The sequence below is a fragment of the Neofelis nebulosa genome, chromosome 4 (assembly GCF_028018385.1).
Source record: "Neofelis nebulosa isolate mNeoNeb1 chromosome 4, mNeoNeb1.pri, whole genome shotgun sequence".
NCBI lineage: Eukaryota > Metazoa > Chordata > Mammalia > Carnivora > Felidae > Neofelis > Neofelis nebulosa.
The window spans coordinates 30,051,965-30,073,217 of NC_080785.1; the positions used below are offsets into that span (position 1 = coordinate 30,051,965).

The 21,253-nt window shown below is 36.9% G+C and overlaps 1 protein-coding gene across 4 annotated transcripts in view; it reads right to left on the reverse strand.

Annotated features, from left to right (window-relative positions):
- PTPRZ1 (protein tyrosine phosphatase receptor type Z1) overlaps positions 1-21,253 on the reverse strand; it is a 185,182-nt gene that overhangs the window by 50,659 nt on the left and 113,270 nt on the right. For all 4 annotated transcript variants that reach the window (XM_058724466.1, XM_058724465.1, XM_058724468.1 and 1 more), the window contains exons 9-11: positions 11,380-11,564; positions 9,622-9,748; positions 3,201-3,247 (exon numbers count right to left, since the gene is read on the reverse strand). In XM_058724466.1, coding sequence (XP_058580449.1) covers positions 3,201-3,247; positions 9,622-9,748; positions 11,380-11,564 — 359 coding nt within the window. The remainder of the gene's footprint in view (positions 1-3,200; positions 3,248-9,621; positions 9,749-11,379; positions 11,565-21,253) is intronic.

Genomic DNA, 21,253 nt, shown 5'->3' on the forward strand with positions numbered 1-21,253 from the left:
TGTTTTAAATATTTTTCACTCAAGACACAGGCAGACATTCTAAAGACAAACTGTCCAAGTATGCTTCTAGTACTAGTTATTTGATTCTGTGTTTTCCTTAGAAACATCATTCAGGTGACCCAGTCTTTTGGGAACACTCAGTCACTGAAATGGCTCAGGAGCCGTCTGAAGAGAGGTCAATCAAGACCCAGGTTTTCTGTTTTTTTCTTCTTTTGTAACTGCATTTTATAATACATCAGACCATATGCTTAGAAAACTAAATTGCCAAAGCTATCAAGACACGGTATTTTTAGTTCACATAGAATATGACTTTTCTCAGTTTGCTAGCATTATCATTTATTAGATCTTTTACTTTTTTATTTTTATTTATTAATTTTTTTTAAATGTTTATTTATTTTGAGGAGAGAGAGAGAGAGAGACAGAGAGACAGAGCAGGAGTGGGGGAGGGGCAGAGAGAGAGGGAGACACAGTATCCGAAGCAGCTCCAGGCTCCGAGCTGTCAGCACAGAACCGGACACGGGGCTCAAACTCCCAAACCACGAGATCGTGACCTGAGCCAAAGTCAGACACTTAACCGACTGAGCCACCCAGGTGCCCCTCATTTATTAGCTCTTTTAAAGTCATGTCCCTAAAAAGAAGAAAAAATGTACAGATTGGTAAGAAATTGACTGATATCAGTAGAAAGAATGTGAATCTTAAACCACGTCCAGATTTCTCTCTCTCTCTCTGCCCTTCTTCCACTTGTGCTCTCTATCTCAAAATAAATAAATAAACTTAAAAAAAAAAACAAACCATGCTCAGATAACTCTCAGAATGTGATGAAAATAGGGGCGCCTGGGTGGCGCAGTCGGTTAAGCGTCCGACTTCAGCCAGGTCACGATCTCACGGTCCGTGAGTTCGAGCCCCGCGTCAGGCTCTGGGCTGATGGCTCGGAGCCTGGAGCCTGTTTCTGATTCTGTGTCTCCCTCTCTCTCTGCCCCTCCCCCGTTCATGCTCTGTCTCTCTCTGTCCCAAAAATAAATAAAAAACGTTGAAAAAAAAATTAAAAAAAAAAAAAAAGAATGTGATGAAAATAATGCACCATTCATTAATCCCACCTAACCAAACCTTGTAGATCTCTAGAAGGCATAAGATCTCATGTCAACACCTCAAGAACAGATCATTCCTGCTCTATGATTATTTTGTACATACCTGAAACCACAAATATTTTAATGTATACTGCTTCCTATCATTTTTTATGAAGTTATTGTGACTCTTTCTTCCACTATGGTTTTGATCTGTGTCTCACCTGTTATCCTTCACAGCTTCCATTAAAAAAACTTTTACTATAAAGGCCTTGATCACCCTGGAGATACTTTGTCCTTCAAAGTAATGCATTTTTATTTGAGAACAATCTGAGAAACATCCCCTAAACTATTCACTTCCACATTCAGTTTTAAAAGCCATTACAGGGGCGCCTGGGTGGCTCGGTCGGTTAAGCGGCCGACTTCGGCTCAGGTCATGATCTTGCGGTCCGTGAGTTCGAGCCCCGCGTCGGGCTCTGTGCTGACAGCTCAGAGCCTGGAGCCTGTTTCAGATTCTGTGTCTCCCTCTCTCTGACCCTCCCCTGTTCATGCTCTTTCTGGCTCTGTCTCAAAAATAAATAAACATTAAAAATAAATAAATAAAAGCCATTACAGATACATTCCATGTATCTGTTTTGCCAACCTCCATCATTCATTCCCACAGGAATCAATGGTAGTGGGTAGTGTTATGGGCTAAGTGTTTGTGCCCTCCCCCCCCCCCATTCCTATATTGAAATCCTACCGCTTGAAGTGATGATATTAAGAAGTGGGGACTTTGGGAGGTATCAGGGACTCGATGAGGTCATAAGCACGGAGGCTTCATGAATGGGCTTGGTGCCCTGACAGGAAGAGTCATGAGAGAGCTTGTTTCTTCTGCTCTGCTCTCTGCCATGTGAAAATACAATGAGAAGCTGGCAGTCTGCCACCCAGTGATCACTCCTAGGTATATGCCTATCCACGTGCACATGCACATGGGCACACATGCACACCCACCCACACACAAATATCCTTGGCAGAATTTTGTGAACTCTTTCAAAGGTGGACTGCTCACTTTGCTAAAATAATCCTTTGCAAGACAGAACTGCCATAAGATACATAAACTATTGAGATAATTATACATGTGAAAACAATCTAATTAGTATTTATTGCCAGATAATAGTTATTACACTCTATGATCTTATACACACATATGTGCATATGCATACATTTGTACTACATTAGGAATAGCATTTGGATTTAACATATAATCTCAGTTAAGATGACCAGTATATTTGGGTTTAGGATGAAACGGAAGATACATCAGTCATTATTTCTTTATTTTAGAAATTAAGACAATGTTAGAATTTATAAATAGTCTCTTTTTAAATGTTTATTCATTTTTGAGAGAGAGAGAGAGAGAGAGAGAGAGAGAGAGAGAGAGAGAGACGGCACGCAAGTGGGGAAGGGGCAGAGAATGTGGGACACAGAATCCGGAGCAGACTCCAGGTTCTGAGCTGTCAGCACAGAGGTCCATGAGGGGCTCAAACCCATGAATGGTGAGATCATAACCTGAGCTGAAGTCGAATGCCTAGCCAACTAAGCCACCTAGGTGCCCCTATAAATATTCTCAAATACCTATTTACTTACAGGACATTATACTAGCAATAGACACTTATCATATGACTAATCCAAACACAAATATTCAGACTAAATGGGGGAAAGAATACATACAACTTATGTTTTGGCTCATATTTGTTATCAATCTGTCAACCACTGGTTAAGTTAATTATAAATCAACTGTAGAAATACTAAGAATTGGTTAAATGTTGTTTTAATCTTTTAGAAAAACTTGAACACTGAAGAAAATTCTGATTTATAGCTATAGTTTATAGCTATAATGATCTTTAACGTTAATTTTTTTCATTATCACCAACCCTTTTCCATCTGTTACTTTTATTATACTATCAAAGTGACATCCAACTCTTGATGGAAGAATCATGTACGTCGATTATATCACTATCTATAAAGCTCAACAACTAACCCTACGACGAATAATGCAACATGAACTTTGATTAAAGTAACATCTGAAACCTAACTAACAATTCAAAAAAGGCTTTTTAATTTTAAAACATTTTAATATAAAAATAGCTATAATACCTTGACTATTTCTTCAGTTCCAATTAATTCAGGGAAGAGGTCCAGCTCTACAAAATTAGAAACAAAATTATTAAAATGTTTATTCGATTATTTCAGCTGTGTGGATTTACCTTTGGATGGAAAGAGGGAAGGGGGAGAAAAAAAAAAGACTTGTTAGCTTTCAAAATACAGAATTTCCAAAAATAAAAATTAAAGATTTGTGTTTCAACACTTCTGAACACTACGTAACACACCACAACATAAGCCTATATGAAACTGCATTCAAAAACTTCATTTCTATCCTCTAATCCAACTCCCTTCCCCTCCCCTCTCCCCTCTACGTGTGATTGAAGCTAAGAAGGGAAAGGGGGGGCAGGCTGAGTATAAAAAACCCAAACAGTTTTTCATCAGCATAGATGATAATTGGGGAAATGCCAGGGATTAGGAGGAGAATTGACAGGATTTATTTTCTTATTCAGCTACTTATTCTTTCAGTTCCTCTTCTGGTGGAGGGCCCAATGATTTTTTCTACACTGTGAATTTGGGCTGATGCTTATATGTACACAGGGTGCTGCACCAAACAGACAGTGCCTTCCAGCAGGTCCAACCTGGCTGGCCACAGGAAGGACTGACCAGAGGGATCTGGTTCCTTCTCGCCAGGGAAACTTAGCTGTGCTCCCGCAAAGATCTGGCCAGGGTCAGTCAAGTCTGCTATTCCCAATGACCAAAATCCGTTTATTTCCAGTACATGGATGTCTCAATCCTAAAACAAACCCTATCAGTAATGTGAGGAAAGATTAGGAGCTGGGTCCCTCTCTCCAACAAGGAATCTAGCCCAATGTCAAATTACCAAGGGCCACCTGCAGAAGCACTGTTCCTTATGCTTCACCTGTGCCACGTAGGACTTGGGTTTAACTAAGCGTTACTGCAGGATTCCTTCTCTTAGTCCTGTTATTTCATCGACTCTCACTCCATCTCCAAAATTCATGCTCTTTACTACCCCAATGCTGCTTATGTTCTGTTTTATACCTCTAGGTATCCTCAGAAGAAATGCATACTCTATAAAGTTTTCAAAGGCAAAACTGAACTAACATGAAATGTTTATCAAATCCAGGCCTGTATTATGATAGATTTTACTGAACCTACTTTTAACAGAAAATTCCCAGATACTAAGAAATGTAAAGCCATAAAGTGTGGTCCTGTGTGTGGATTCCATTTAGAGGAGAATTCAGGACGAATTTAGAAGTGAAGTCACGCTCTCAAGTGAACTTAGATAAAATTAATACTCTTGACTACTTAGCTATCTCAAAGTTACTTACCCTGAACAATGTTAATTTAGCCCTGAATTAAATTTTAACACTCGATTATTTTTTTTTTCTTGTTGAAACTGACCGTGAAAGAGTTTGGAAACCTTTATTTGGATCATTAATGTTCTCCATTTTCTATGTTTTGTTTTTCATGTTCTTTATTCTTCACATTTTCAAATTAAAGTGATTTCAAATAGTCTGAAACATTTGTATCTCTATAACCTCCAAGGAAACAAATACATGTGAGTTGAAAGATGAGATGCAACTAAACTGTAAAAGACAAGAAATTTCAACATGATTTTCTATAAACTACAGTTAGAGAAGTTCATGCACATAAAAACCTTCAAATTCAGCACGTGAGACAATACATAATTTGTTGAAATGCTTTTATTTATTTTTTAATGTTTACTTATTTTTGAAAGAGAGTGATAGAGCATGAGCGGAGAGGGGCAGAGAGAGAGGGAGACACAGAATCTGAAGCAGGCTCCAGGCTCCAAGCTGTCAGCACAGAGCCCGACATGGGGCTCAAACTCACGAACCACAAGATCATGACCTGAGCCGAAGTCAGATGCCCAACCGACTGAACCACCTAGGCGCCCCTTTATTGAAATGCTTTTAAATGGAGTCATACATTTTCACATACTTTTAAAATATTTTAATGTTAATAAGGGCAAGTTATAACAAATATTTGTTAGTGATACATATATTATACTGTAGATTTTTCTCTGTTAAGAGGCTATGGGAAAAAAACTCAGTGATAATCCATTCTCTTCAATGTGCTTAAGGAAATATTTTAAAATTAAAAACAAACAAGGGAACAAACAAAAACATGGTCTAACTTTACCTAACTTGATACTTTTAATAAGCAAAAGTAATTTTCTTATTGACTGTCAAGGCTGGCATAGGGTATATATAATTATCACATTGAGGACTGATTTCCCTAGTATTGCATTTAATTTATTTTTATCCATTTACTGCAGCATAAATTAACTATATGGTTCCTATTAAGTTAAAATATGTGATTTTACCCACTACTTTTCCCTCAAAGAGCATCAGTGAGTTCTACTGAAACTGGCTTTGCTGTTTACTGAAGTAAGAGATAAGACGTCTTCTAGCCCGCTTTGGAGCCTAGAGGCAAAATGTATGGGTCCAAGCAGTCCTTTGGTCCCTCTTTGCTTCATGGCACTCTCCTGGGTGAATACCCCAAGTCTTGGTGTCTTCATATCTGTAAGTATTAATCCTCTTTGAAGGATCTTCACTTTGGTTTCTTATTAGATTATTTGAATTAACTAAAATTCTGTGGTTGCCCAGGAGCAATTCAATATGCCTTTCCCCATTCAATCCAGAGCTCTCCTGCTGAGCCTCTTCTGAACAATTTTGAAGTAAAATAATTTCACAAATTTTCTATCTACCCGGAGATTCTGAGGCCATACTTCTGAGTCTGAGAGTTCACAGCACCCAAAGTGTAGCTCTGGTGGTCGGCACAAGATTGCACACTCGGTACCCTTTGGCCTGCTGGTTCCTCACAAATAACCGATATTTTAGTCGCCACTGATCAGACTCAGGCATTACTGACATACTAAGTAGTTAAACAACTATACTGCTTTATAGACTTCTCACTCACTTGGTCAAAATAGACTGCATGAAGCCTACAAAACGTCTAACAGCAAAGACTGTTAATTCTTTTTTTTTTTTTTTTTTGTCAGTGAACACATAAAATTCACGTATGTGTGACAACTCAGCAAAAGCTATTAGTTCATTCTGGTTTTGTTTTGGAGCACATGTAATGCCACATTTTCTAAAAGAGCATGTTAGTACCACATTAATATTCCATAACACAAAAAAGCAACACTGACATGGGTTGGCAAGCAAGGCTTATTTAATTGTTTGAAGGAAAGCCAAGTCTCACAGGGCAAAAAGTCAAAGCAACGTAGACTACAGTCTCTTCAAACTGTGATTTTAAATATTATTGTAACACCCATAGCATAGGGTGGTACAGGCAGAACAAGGACAGATGTATAGTGATTTAACAAACACAATTGTTAAATAACTGAAAAGCACGCACCAACAGAAAAATGTGTCGATCTAATTCACCACACATGTAAATTTAACACATATAATTATTAAGGCTCTAAAATATGTACTTAAATAATATCCTTTATAATTGTATAATAACTAACTGTATATTATAGATTTTAAAATGACACGATTATTTTAGTTACAATGACATAAATTATGGATTATTTTTTCATAAATATAATTTTCTATAAAGTATTTGCAAAGACTATGCACTTCAATTTAACCTTAAAATGGTTTCCTGGACAAATTTAAATGGTTTCTTAATACGCATTTATGCATGGATTTTAAAATAGCAATTTATAGTAATATTCATGGATGCCAATTTTATGGTGATACTGTTGTACACAGCAAGTGTAATTAAAATGCACAAGCAATAATCAGATTAGCTAAAGTTAAGGGCACAATTTGGGAGATTGAGTTTTCCTTCATGGATATTGATTAACATATGTGAAATCTACAATTGAAAGAATGAGGGCAGTTATAAATAACCTCCTTCATTTCTTTTTAACAAAAGCAAAGAACAATACAGTGTTTAGAAAAAAGCCTATCCAAAATAATAAAATATAACTCACTAGGGTACATTACAATGTTACTAAGGGAATGAACAACATAATTAACAGGATGAAATGGTACTAATAAAAACCATGAAATAAAGAGCAAACTCAAGAGTCACTTACATCTCTATTAGCCACATAAATCATAAGATTCTTGCGGGCACCATCACACTAAACCTCAAAATAGTACTTTTTTCAAAACTTTTACTGTGACGTATTGACTGTAGAAGTATTTAAAATAATGTAATTTTGGTAACAAATTGAAAATACATGAATTGAAATGCCATGGCAGCCTTTTAGATCAGAAAAAAAATGAGATCTAAAGGAACAAATATTTTCTTTATGAAAAATGAGAAGACTCCAAACTTTGGGTAAATTGGCTTTTGATGAAGGACTTTTTGGTAGGAATAACTGAGGAATAAGCCATCTAAGTTTTTAACCTTTGCTTTTAAGAGGAATATCATAGTGAAACATCAAATCAAACACTATCTTTTACTAAAACATTATTACTGTACAAAATGCTTTAAGGGACTGAGACATCCATGGAGATCAAATGGTATGCCCAAACTAACATCTCATTAGCTCAACAGTGTCCCCAGCCTTTGAATAAATGGAAACCAAGTGTAATATTTATTATTTTGTACAAATGTGAAAGTGCTACAAACGACACAAGAATGTTGTACTTTGTGCCAGTGTAGACTCAGTCTAAAAGGATCACTCAGAAACCACTTCTGTAGAAAATAGATATTTGATCTGTTTTTCTTTATGCAATAAACATCTCAAAAAGAAAAAACAAAAAAATTCAGAAAGTTTAAAACTTGGCAGAGTGGATACAGTGAGAAAGGGTGTAACATAAATAACTGCAATTATTTTTTGTAAACTCCTGGGAAATTGTTTTATGTGTAGAAATGAGAGTAGTATAATTAAACCAACGTAGTAAACGAAATGAATGTATTTAATATAATCCACATCCTGAAATACACAATAGGATTAGAGGAGATTTTTATGCCACATTTCATCAATTCACATGTGATACTGGCCAATATGGTGAATGATGCCCTGCTAAAGATGTGAATTTCTAGGTGGATCCATATGGGGAATGTTGCAGAGGGACGGCAGTCAGTGCATGATATAGTATAACTGAAGCCATGGTCAGTTAATTTGATACTCACCTTGCAATAGCATTTAGAGCTCACATTCCATTTAAAAATAACCTCATTTTGAAAAACAATGCTATATAAAAGCAATACATTATACACAGGCCATGAGGCAGATCATAAGAAATATCAAATAGTGATATTGCCATCATAATAGTAGTAATATTAATTAGCCGTCAACATTTTAATCTGGGAAGTAACTTGGCAAGTTTGTAGCCTGTGTTTTAGAAAGATACCTAATCTATCCTCAATGCTCTGACATATGCACTTTAACTTAAAAGTTTAACTAGTGAGAACAACTATGAGGTAATCAGTGAACAAGCTCATAATGGATTAAAGACCCTGTTGTATCATGTAGACCACAAAGGCTAATCAATACACATCAGTTTTCCTTCAATATGTCAAATTGGAATATGCTATAATTAATGTAATTTATTACCATCCATCTCTATTAAAAATTTATAAAAATATCAGTGAGTAGACTCATGGTAGGGAAGACCAAAGAATATTACATTTATGTATGTACGTTTGCATATATTTATAAATATGCATATGCATGATGTCTGTGTGTATACACATATACATATGTACACATACATATGTATTTCATTCTATTACTTTAAAACTGCTTATATTAGCAAAAGAGAGACTTTAATTACATGCATTTGTAAATTGTCAAGTTATGATTTGTACTTCATTCAGTTACTTCATAAGATTTTAGATCAAAAGATTTCCCCATAATACTTAGAGAAGATTCATGCAAAAACAAAAACAATTAGAAACAATATCTTTGTTTTACTTTGTGAAACAGTACTGGCAAATCAGCTAAGAGAAAAGCACTCTCCCCCACTTCACACAGGAGTATACAAAGTGGATAAAAATATCTAAGATAAACTGTTGGATGCTTTGTATAGATATTTCAAAGTACCTCACATGATCCTAGGATCACGTATATACTTACTACAAAATGCTTTGGGGGCTGAAAAAGGAAATAAACACAAATGAAACCAACTGTTCATTATCAAAATAAAAGTCTTAATATTCACATAGTTATTTTCATTCAATGACCATTACAGACATAACAATCAGTTTTGCTATTCTTCTTCTAAAAATAGAAAAATTCAGTATTTAGAATAAATTTACTTATTGTCCTGTCCCAGATCTGCTGAATGAAAATGGTTTCCATGCTTAACAAAATTGGCGGATGATCCGGGTAAAAAAAAAAAAAATCATTTTGTCTTTTAACCAAAACAATATAAAGTCAGACAGAAAGCACCACTGCATCCAGTAAGTAAACTAGCTTCCTTATGTAGATTATATAAAGGCATATCAGGAGAGCACTTACCAGGGTCATCAGAAGGCATGTCGACTATAAGCTGGTCACTGTACTTTCCGTGTAAGCCATTAGTGCATATGGCTACTATTTGAAGCACATAACTCATATTTGGTAGTAAATTATTGAGGATAGCACCCTAAAAGAAAGATGTCAGTAATTATATAAATGTATTACTCTTTTAAAAATTTTCTTAAATGTTTATTTATTTTTGAGAAAGAGAGAGTGCGTGTGCAAGCAGAGGAGGGTGGCGGGTGGGGGGGGTGCAAGTTCTGAAGCAGGCTCCTGGCTCGAAGTACAAAACCCCACCTGGGGCTCAAACCCACCACCTGTGAGATCATGAACTGAGCCAAAGTCGGAGGCTCAACTGACTGAACCCCCCAGGCCTCCCATGTATTATTCTCATAAGAGTACTAACATAATAGACTTCTGTCAATGAAAAATATTTATATCTTATTAATCTAAGAAAAAGTTTATGCAATGTTGTTAAGTTGGATTTGTGATATCTGTGAATTATGAAGATACTGGAAAACTAGGCTTTTTTTGTTGTTTAAAAAATTTAATTCTAGAAAGTTTCATTTTCAACTAGAACTCATCAAATTCATGAGTACCCAAAACTACAAATTAATATTTTAGACAAATAAACATGGACTATTTGCAAAGAGCAAAATGTGAAAAAACACAATGAAAACACAATTTATCTCTTTATCATAACAATATATAAGCCAGGTAGTAATAGAATTATCTTCTTAATATCATTATGAAGTGAAAAATGGCAAATTTCCATAAATTATATAACATCCATGTTCACAGCGTCTCTGTTCTAAACACCGGATTAAAAAGTTGTTACATGTTTTATCAATTTGCCCACATGATGTTCCACACCATGATAACAAAGACAGTTTTTGTTTAAATGCAAGTTCCCAGGCCTTGCTGGACTCCAGTTGTCCAAATACATTGTCCAGTGTCTTTGACTTGCAGTGGGGCTTTCCTAAGGCCATAACCAGATAGGGTTTTCTCAACCAGACCCCAATCTATGGCCAATCCTTCCCTACCAAGGCAAAGTTTAATACTGAGATGCCCAGGTCAGAAAGAATCTGGACTTTTTAAAAAAGTTTTAATTTTAATTTCAATTAGTTAATATATGATGCTGTATTAGTTTCAGGTGTATAATGTAGTGATTCAACCATACCATACCACACTTTATTTTCTTTAATTTGTGTGCATGGGTGGGGAGGAGGAGGGAGTGGATCTTTTCCTAAAGATGATCTGACTTGTGTTAAAAAGTCTTGACACAATTAACTTCACATCTATTACTTGGAACTTTGATGCAGTGTCTCCTACTCTATTTTCTTGTGCCGGAAGAGTATGGTGTGAGAAATGATACATGGCAGTATCAGAGCATGGAGATTCCAGATCCAATTATTTCCACAACTGTGAGATCACAGTCAACTGTTCTTTGAGACCTTTTATTTTTAAAGAGAGGCTACACTAGATGAACTCTAGTTTCTAAGTCTTCTCTACGTGTCTACTCTATAATGTTGTTGTTGGCAAAGCTGTAATCTTCCTGTAATTGAAAACAAGTAAGAGCCTAGTGTATGATTCAATGTGAGTCTGGACCTAATTTAGTATTGCTTCTGTTTCCCCTCCTCCCCACTGGAGAGTTTCATACAAAGTTTAGAGCAACAATATATAATCATTTGTAAGTTCCTACCTTGAAAATTAAGCTATAGTGTTATCAACACATGAGACAATTGATCTTATAATTACCAAGTCCTGATAGCCATCTGTCAAAAATTCATGCTTGGTCTGGTCTTCCCCTTCTAACTGCTGGTACAGAACTGCGAACTTCTCAATCATGGTATCATAAACCACTCGAGGTCTCTCCCACGTAACAAGAAGGCTGGTATAATTCTCTGGGTCAGCCTGAACATTTTCTGGTTCTGAACTACAAACTTCAGAGAAAAAAAAAAGTTATTGAAACAACTGTCAGCCTCGAGGATTTTAACAGAGACATACTCTATGAAAATTTCTGTTTTATTTCAACAGAAGGTAAAAAGTTACACTTCTCCACTGTGAAGTTTTTGTTTCTGCCATTTTGGGTATCTGAAATACTTCTTTCCCTGTCTGTGTCTACCTTCCCATTCAGAAAAGGTCTAGGTCAAATGTTCCCTCTTGTTATGCACCCTCTGATCTCTGCGGAAGTGATCTGTGTCATTTTGAATTGTCTGTTTTGTTTTAACACTACTATTGCTTTAACTGCATGTTCTCTTATATTATCCCCCCCCCCGCCTCCTCCCTGAACAGGTCTTAACTCCTGTAGTACATAATAAACACAAGAACCACAGCTTTTATTTCCATATTGCTTAGAACCCTATCTGGAATATATTTGGCATACAAATTCAATTTGAGAAATAAACAAATGATAACTTCAAGTTCATGATGTTTTTATTTCTCTTGTTTGGTACCTGACAGATATGTTTAGCTCAGAAGGAGGAGAATTTAAATTATAAAAGATGGTCTATTATCAGATACTTTGTTGTTTCAAAATCCTTGAAATAATTTAAAGTTCCCTATCGAGAACAGCATAGGAGAACAACTAAAACTATCATTTCTGAATTTTTGGGACCTTCTGACAAAAATACCACTTTGGCATTTTAAATAGATTAAGCAACTGATTTTAGGAAAATTTGTTCTGTCTGATCTGAAAAAAGTATTTTGAAAATTGTTCAGGGACTTCTTCAAATTAATTCAAGTCTATGCTGAGAATCATGCCAAAAATTTAGTCCCATCAAAAAGAGTATTTTGATATTTTCTGAAATGCACTCATAATGTGAATTTGGAATAATTACAAAGATAAAAATTATACAATTTTGTGATATTGTGCTAATGGAGCAAAGCAATAAATATAATCTCTTCATGGGTTAGATAAATTTGTAAAAGAGAGAGAAAGGTCTCTAAAGCTAAAGATTGATGTGCTCACAGAATCCAAGCTTTGCTTTTGGGAAATACCTGAAGTTACAAAGCCACTGAATGAGACCATGCGGTTGACTTAAGTCACTGCCACAAAAACTCAATGAAAACATCCCAACAAGAGTAACAGAATGTGATAAAAAAAACAAAAACAAAAACAAAAACAAAACTTTGGTCTCTATTAGTTTGTAGTTTTGCTTGTGAACACAGGAGGGCACCCAAAACTAACAATTGACCTTCTAAATTGAAACTTCACTTTTATATACAGTATTTATAATAGGAGTTTTAGCCTATGAATGCTATGCTAGCAATGGTATGTAAATGATCCAGAAAAATATAAATATATATACTTTAAATAATGCATGTATAACTTTTATGACTTGGGAGACAAGATTATTCACTGTAAAAACTGTAATATTATGTTTTGTCTATTAAGGATTTAGGATGGGGTGTTCCTTTGGGAATAAAAGAACAATTCTTCAAAGCCACAAATTTATGAAAAAGTATGAATTCAGAATAAGAAAATGTATTCTAATTTACTTCTACACTACACCCTCAGTGCCCTATCTAGTGACACTTCCGTACTGGCCACCAGATGGCATAAGACCATCGAATCATCTCAAAAGTGAGCTACTCACATAAACTATATCACTGGAGGAAAAGGATTGCCTCAGTCTTGCTTCTAATGAGCCCAAGTTCATTTTCAGAAGGTTGACAGTGATTCTTGACAGTATAATCTGTATATTTTGGCCTACAAAAATCAATCCCACTTTTTAGAGAGTAGGAATGATTTAAAGTGAACCATTCTCTTCCTACAAAATGAAATTACCTTAAAACGCATTAAAGTTTCATGCATGGACACAAAGCAAAAATCTCTTGAGAAAATATAAATTATTAGCTGCAAAATACCCAAAGGACTGCTGCCTAATTAGCGCGAAATTACTTTGGTTGAATGTCTGTGTTTATTTCGCCTTAATTGTAGAAATCAGCAGATGTTTCAAATTTTAAGAATCAGCATTAATATGAAGTAGGACTTCAAAAAGAAACTTGTATTTCCTTGCCATTAAGTTTTTATTTCTTTGCTTTCTTCTTTATAAATCAGTAAGAGCTTATAATTTGCTTAATAGTTTAAACTTACATTTTAATTATAAATTTATTTTTTTAAATGTTCCTTTTATTTATTGATAATCACAGTAGTTTAGTAATATATTATAAAGCTGCAACTAAATTTTACCTTTTAGATGCTGAAATACAGGATTTTATGGGGTAAAGATGATATACTTTAAAATGTATTCAAGTGGGGCGCCTGGGTGGCGCAGTCGGTTAAGCGTCCGACTTCAGCCAGGTCACGATCTCACGGTCCGTGAGTTCGAGCCCCGCGTCAGGCTCTGGGCTGATGGCTCGGAGCCTGGAGCCTGTTTCCGATTCTGTGTCTCCCTCTCTCTCTGCCCCTCCCCCGTTCATGCTCTGTCTCTCTCTGTCCCAAAAATAAATAAAAAATGTTGAAAAAAAAAATTAAAAAAAAAATGTATTCAAGTGGCACCTGGGTGGCTCAGTCAGTTGCACATCCGACTCGGTTTCGGCTCAGGTCATGATCCCACCAGGGCTGTGTGACACAGCCCCGCATCGGGCTCTGCGATAACAGCAAGGATTCTCTATCCTCTCTCTGCTCCTCTCCTGCTTTCTCTCTCTCTCTCTCAAGATAAATACATTTAAAAATAATAAAATAAAATGTTTTCAAGAGGAAAAACCTGTACTTCTGTATATTATTATCTTGCCAAAGGGCTGACCTTCTATAAGGTAGGAATGGATTCTTAAAATAACAATGTAGTTCATTCCATATACACTACTTGGCATTCTAAAAAAAGCAGGGTATGACCATGGACTATGTTATTAATTTGCACTAAATTTTCCAGGTTTTCTTATATTTCTTATTGAAATGGACTTACCTTATTAGAAGGGCATATACTGCATAGAGCACATTATCTGGATTGAAAATCAAGAATGGTTCTCCAGATCAACATATACTCAGACATCAGATATAAGCTACCAATTGATAAAATCATGACAATAAATAATTTCCTTGATTATGGGGAGTTCAGAACTAGACGGATGTATCATTTTCTTCTTTAGGACTGAATCGTGTGTCTAGATTCCTTTCCAGAAGCTAAATGTGATGTGGGTCACAGTTACTGATTCTCTCAGGAATGCTGGCCAAGAAGGAGAAACTGGTTCCTGCAAACCCTTGGCCATGAGCCAAATCATGTGACAAATCTGGGGTCCATGTCAAGTCACACAGAATACAAGTAAGTGCTTCAGTACAAATGCAAGGTCGCTCACACATAGAGAATGAGGATGTAGTTTCCTTCATAAAGAAGCTGTAAGTGTTCTTCCTTAAAAACTTAAAAAATTTTTTTTAATGTTTACTTATTTTTGAGACAGAGATAGACAGGGTGTGAGCAGGAGAGGAGCAGAGAGAGGGAGACACAGAATCGGAAGCAGGCTCCAGGCTCTGAGCTGTCAGCACAGAGCCCGACGTGGGACTCGAACTCATGAACTGAGAGATCATGACCTGAGCCGAAGTCGGACGCTCAACAGACTGAACCACCCAGGCGCCCCCAAAACTTATTTTTAACATTCAATTCTCATCTACTTGGTTCCAGGCACTCTGGACATCCAACTACAGACAGTGCTGTTCCTGCCTTTAGGAAGCTCGTTCCTATGCTAACTTCTAACCTTTAATTTCAGTAAGCTATTAAACATAATGGGTGCTTTGAGTTTCTACGTCCTATCCCCCATTGACAGAAGAATGCAAAATAAACTTGTAAAAAATATGCCATGTAGACCAAGTTAGCTTGTATTTTTCAAAATTACACGTTCTTCCCACTCAGAGTTGTAAAAGTTTCACAAAATTTTGGTTGATACAAAGTCATGTATTTTCTCATCACTTACATAAACTTATATGAAGAGTAAATACCTCATACAGAGGAATGCACATTACTTGCAGAGTGAGTACTAAAGAGTGAAGCAATGAGTGTTAGAAGGAAAAAAAAAAGTGGAAAAAGAAAAGGGAAATAAACAAAGAAGGAGAAGTATAAATGACAACTCTGTCTGTGACCAGTCTCTCAGCTAAACAGAAAAGCTGATGCGGATGGCTAAGGGAGACAGGAGTCTTTGCCGTTCTGTGCTTAGCTTGGAAGAAGGGCAGGTGCCCTGAGGGAGACCAGCCTTAGCTCCATGGATTATGAGTACAACCACGGATGCAGGTAAAAAGACAGAGTGGTGATTCTTGGGGAGTGGCAGAGAAAATGTCGCAATTACCTAAGATGTCACTAGACTTTACTGTTATTTCCCACTGAGTTGAAGTTTGGTGCAGTTTAACATGGCCCATGACAGAAATACTTTGTGATCCACACTGATGAATCTACCACATTCTTGTCTGAAGTTAATGAGCCTCACTTCAAAACATATTGAGACAGGTATTTTGATGACTTTGTTGTGAGGAGCTCGAAGATTTATAGACTTAGAAGACAACCAGTACTAAGGTCATCATTTCCCCTCAGAGGGCAGCAGATCTTAATAAAACAAATGTAAACATGCCCACAAATGTTAAAAATAGTAATTAGAAATTATCCCCCGCTGATTTGTACTTCTCAATGATTGCATCGCTTACTTTAGATAAGTGGCCAAAAGGAATCTTTCAGATTCTGCTTAATTCAGTCAGTCTTTTACAGGGACACACTGTAACTCCATCAACCGTTCGATTTGTAATATATAACCTTCTAAGAAGTAAATAATCTTCAGGTCACGTTTCTGCATACAGTTGGAGTGCAGTGTTAACGTACACATGCCCTTAATGAATGCTATTTAAAACTACTGACCTTCAAGAAGATGAGTCTAGTGATGTTTAATTCATCACATTTTCCAGGAAATTACAGAAAATTTCTCATAGCTCAAATGCAATATTAAGCTATAAGGACACTCCTTTCATGCAAACCTACCTTGAAAAGCATTTTATACTGTATTATTAAAGAAACTTTGCATTGAATATATTGCAAGGCTAGCAAATGAGATCTGAAGTGTATTTATGATTTTATTCAACAAAAGCCTTAAACATGGGAAACTTGAATAGCACCCCATACTTGTGATAGTTTGTCCTCATATGTGCACATACACACAAGAGTGTGCACACACACACACATTACAATAGTAGTAGCTTTCAGTCTGGGACACATTAAGTTCAAGAGACTGTATTTCTTTACAAACATTAGCCAATTTAAACCTCACAACAAGGTGGCCCTTCTAACTCATGTTATAGGTGAAGTAACTTGAACATTTTCATATAACTAATAAGTACTGGCACTGAGGTTTAATACCAAAAGTCTATGGACTTTAAAGCCCAAGATTTTCCCCACTGTACTCCAGAACGCCCCTGCTTCTTAGTGGGAGAGTCCCACTGCTAGTGGGATAAGAAGGCAGCAAGAAAGCAACTGGTGTCTGGAAAGCATGGGATAAAGTTGAACTTCACCTACATTATACTTTTGCTGGGTTCATACAGTTATTCACACATATTCCTCATTATCTAAAAGACAGTTTTTACTAACTCCTTCAAGGTTCTATTAAATTCTGTGATTCTTAGAAGAGTCAGTGTCCATTCCATGATGCCAAAAAGAAATGCCTCTAATAAATGGCAACTCTACATAAAAATGCAAAACTAAAGGACTGAAGTTCTGGTAAACTATGCATTCATTCACAAACATTTATTGAGTTCCTGCTATGAATGCAAAAATGAATAACGCCTGGTCTCTACCCTCAAGGAGTTCACATAGATATATAGACCTTATGTGATTTTTGCAATTGTTTGCAATGTTTTGTGCAAAATATATTTTTCTACAATGTGTTTACTGAAAACTGACAACTTCATGCCACCCTTTACTTCTGTCTTGGTCAAAAGGAGGATGCTAGATATTTATAGCACCAAAATATATAAATATAACCTGAGTGTCCGAAATTGAGGAACAGGTTTAGTAAGTTGTTATAAGTATACAGTGGAATACTACACAAAATTAAGAATGGTGCATTAATGATATATTTGTACCACTGAGTAAAATAAAATCAATAAACATATATGTATTATAGTCTCTCTTTTGTGAGATATAATATATATTTAATTTAAGCCAAAAGCCTGGAGAGATATTCACCAAAGCCCTTATAGTGGTTATCCCTGGACTGTGACATTATATGGAAATTTATTTTTCATGTGTGCTTATCTGTGTTTTCTGCCTTTTTAATAATGTTCATGTAATATTGAACTTTTATTAAAAAATAAAAAATCTTCAGATTAAATTTAATAAAGATTAAATCCTGGATATAAATGTAATCCTCAATTTTTATTTTCAAATTCAGAAAGTTGAAGGGGGATAGTGTGTGTACTAAGAAGAAAACCAGGGCACCTGGGTGGCTCAGTCCATCAAGAATCTGACTCTTGATATCAACCTAGGTCGTGATCTTGTAGTCATGAGATCAAGCTAAGCGGACCCTACTTGGGATTCTCTCTCTCTCTCTCTCTGCTCGCCCCCCCCGCCCTTAAATACACAAATAAACCTAAAAAAAGAAGAAAACCATCACAGGAATATGCACATGGCAAATGATAGTGTTTACTGAATGCAAAACATTCATGATGGAAAAATTAAGAATTTGATCACTCCAGTTTTTGAAAAAAGCCAATGCTATTTTTTTAACATTTTAATTTTTATTAATTTTTAATTTGAGAGAGAGAGAGGCAGAGAGACAAAGGGAGAGAGAGAATCTTAAGCAGGCTCCACACCCAGCTTGAGCCTGATGTGGGGCTTGATTCCATGACACTGGGATCATGACCTGAGCCAAAATCAACAGTCAGGTGCTCGACCACTTGAGCTACCCTGACGCCCCAACCCAATGCTATTTTTAAAAAAGTTTCATGTCATTAAGAATCAGTTTTTATTATAAAATTTCATCATAAATTATGTACGCAGAAATTATGTTCCCTTATAAAGCACAGCAGAACTGGAAGGCTTTAGAATGAGATGTGTTCAAATACTGACTCCAGCCCATTATGGTCCTGTGAACTTGGGCAAGCCACTTAACATCAGCTTCCCAAACTGTAAAATGAGAAAAAAAAAAAGCCAACTTCATGATGGTGTTGGGAGGCTGAAATCAAATCCATATGGTTCAATGCCTGGTTGAACACACTGGTCCACACAGTACATGGTAGTTATTACTGTTTTTGTTATTCAAAACAAATAGCCTTTGTTTTAGCCTTCATCACTTAACTGTGAAATGAACAATATCTGACACTGAATTGGAACTACATTTGGTTTATACTTAAACAGGGCAAAGGGCACCCATCAAGCACAACCACTCTGTTTTTATTATATGAAAATGGATTCTTTCCATCATTCGGTATTTGGTGAATGAGAACTTTACTTTAGCCCAGCAATGGAGGTAAAGACTTAGTTACTTCTTTCACGGGCTCAGAGTCCAATGGGGGAGATGAATAAGTAAACAGACAATGGTCAGGCTGTGGCAACTACTGTGTACTTTGGATGCGCACAACACAGGAGCACTTGGGCATATGACACACCTCCAGATGAGTGTCATGGATTTTGTACTTTATGACTACGGCACCTTCACGAGTGCATAGTCCTATGCCAGTGCCACAGGCAGACTTGATGAGGATGGAGATAGAGGCAGGGATGGTTCCCCCGTGGATGCAAAGTCTGCTTGAGTCTTGAAGAATGAGGAGGAGAGAAACAAGTGAAACAGCAGGGAGGAACATATCACGGCAAGGAAACAGCATGTAAAATGTAACCTCGGAGAACGTGGCCTTCCTTTCTTCAGGGGATATAACCTTGGAGAATGTAGCCTTCCTTCTTCAGGGGATGTAACCTAGGAGAATGTGGTCTTGCTTCTTCAGGGGATGTAACCTAGGAGAACGTGGCCTTCCTTTCTTCAGGGGATATAACCTTGGAGAATGTAGCCTTCCTTCTTCAGGGGATGTAACCTAGGAGAATGTGGTCTTGCTTCTTCAGGGGATGTAACCTAGGAGAACGTGGCCTTCCTTTCTTCAGGGGATATAACCTTGGAGAACGTAGCCTTCCTTCTTCAGGGGATGTAACCTAGCAGAATGTGGTCTTGCTTCTTCAGGGGCTGTAACCTAGGAGAACGTGGCCTTCCTTTCTTCAGGGGATATAACCTTGGAGAACGTAGCCTTCCTTCTTCAGGGGATGTAACCTAGCAGAATGTGGTCTTGCTTCTTCAGGGGCTGTAACCTAGGAGAACGTGGCCTTCCTTTCTTCAGGGGATATAACCTTGGAGAACGTAGCCTTCCTTCTTCAGGGGATGTAACCTAGCAGAATGTGGTCTTGCTTCTTCAGGGGCTGTAACCTAGGAGAACGTGGCCTTCCTTTCTTCAGGGGATGTAACCTAGCAGAATGTGGTCTTGCTTCTTCAGGGGCTGTAACCTAGGAGAACGTGGCCTTCCTTTCTTCAGGGGATATAACCTTGGAGAACGTAGCCTTCCTTCTTCAGGGGATGTAACCTAGCAGAATGTGGTCTTGCTTCTTCAGGGGCTGTAACCTAGGAGAACGTGGCCTTCCTTTCTTCAGGGGATATAACCTTGGAGAACGTAGCCTTCCTTCTTCAGGGGATGTAACCTAGGAGAATGTGGTCTTGCTTCTTCAGGGGATGTAACCTAGGAGAACGTGCCCTTCCTTTCTTCAGGGGATATAACCTTGGAGAACGTAGCCTTCCTTCTTCAGGGGATGTAACCTAGGAGAATGTGGTCTTGCTTCTTCAGGGGATGTAACCTCAGAGAATGTGGTCTTGCTTCTTCAGGGGATGTAACCTAGGAGAACGTGGTCTTGCTTCTTCAGGGGATGTAACCTAGGAGAACGTGGTCTTGTTTCTTCAGGGGATGTAACCTCAGAGAACGTGGCCTTCCTTTCTTCAGGGGATGTAACCTTGGAGAATGTAGCCTTCCTTCTTCAGGGGATGTAACCTAGGAGAATGTGGTCTTGCTTCTTCAGGGGATGTAACCTAGGAGAACGTGGCCTTCCTTCTTCAGGGGATGTCCAAGAGTTCAGTATGAGAGAAGGAAGCTAGTGGCAGGGAGTAAACGCTAAGACTCATAAGTGCTAAACGGGACCTACCATGTAATGATGAATGGTTTCGATTTTATTCTAAAAGCAATGGAGAGCGACTGAAGAGTTTTAATAAAATACAACTGACAAAAGTACATAACAAAAAAAATCATATTTATTTAATTTGTTATGTGGTACGTTATATTTTCTAAAAGGAGATGGTTAAATCTAGTTTTTTTTTTCCTAATCAATTGTCTATTATTTACCAGACAGAATGTTATAGTATTTAGTATTGCTGGTAGAAATGTAATGAGATTTCTTCCTTTGGGGGCAATTTAACTAGAAACTCATTGTCACGTTAAATGTAGCTATTCATCACTGTTGTCTTGGGCTCTATTTTGTTGTTGTTGTTAAAGGATAAGTAATTCTCACAAACGGTACATTAAAACATGTAATGTTTTTAAATAACATGCTTTTTTAATACTAATCTTCAAAAGAAGATGATTATTAGATTAATACTTTAGATGGCCAAAAATTCATTGTACAGCTGA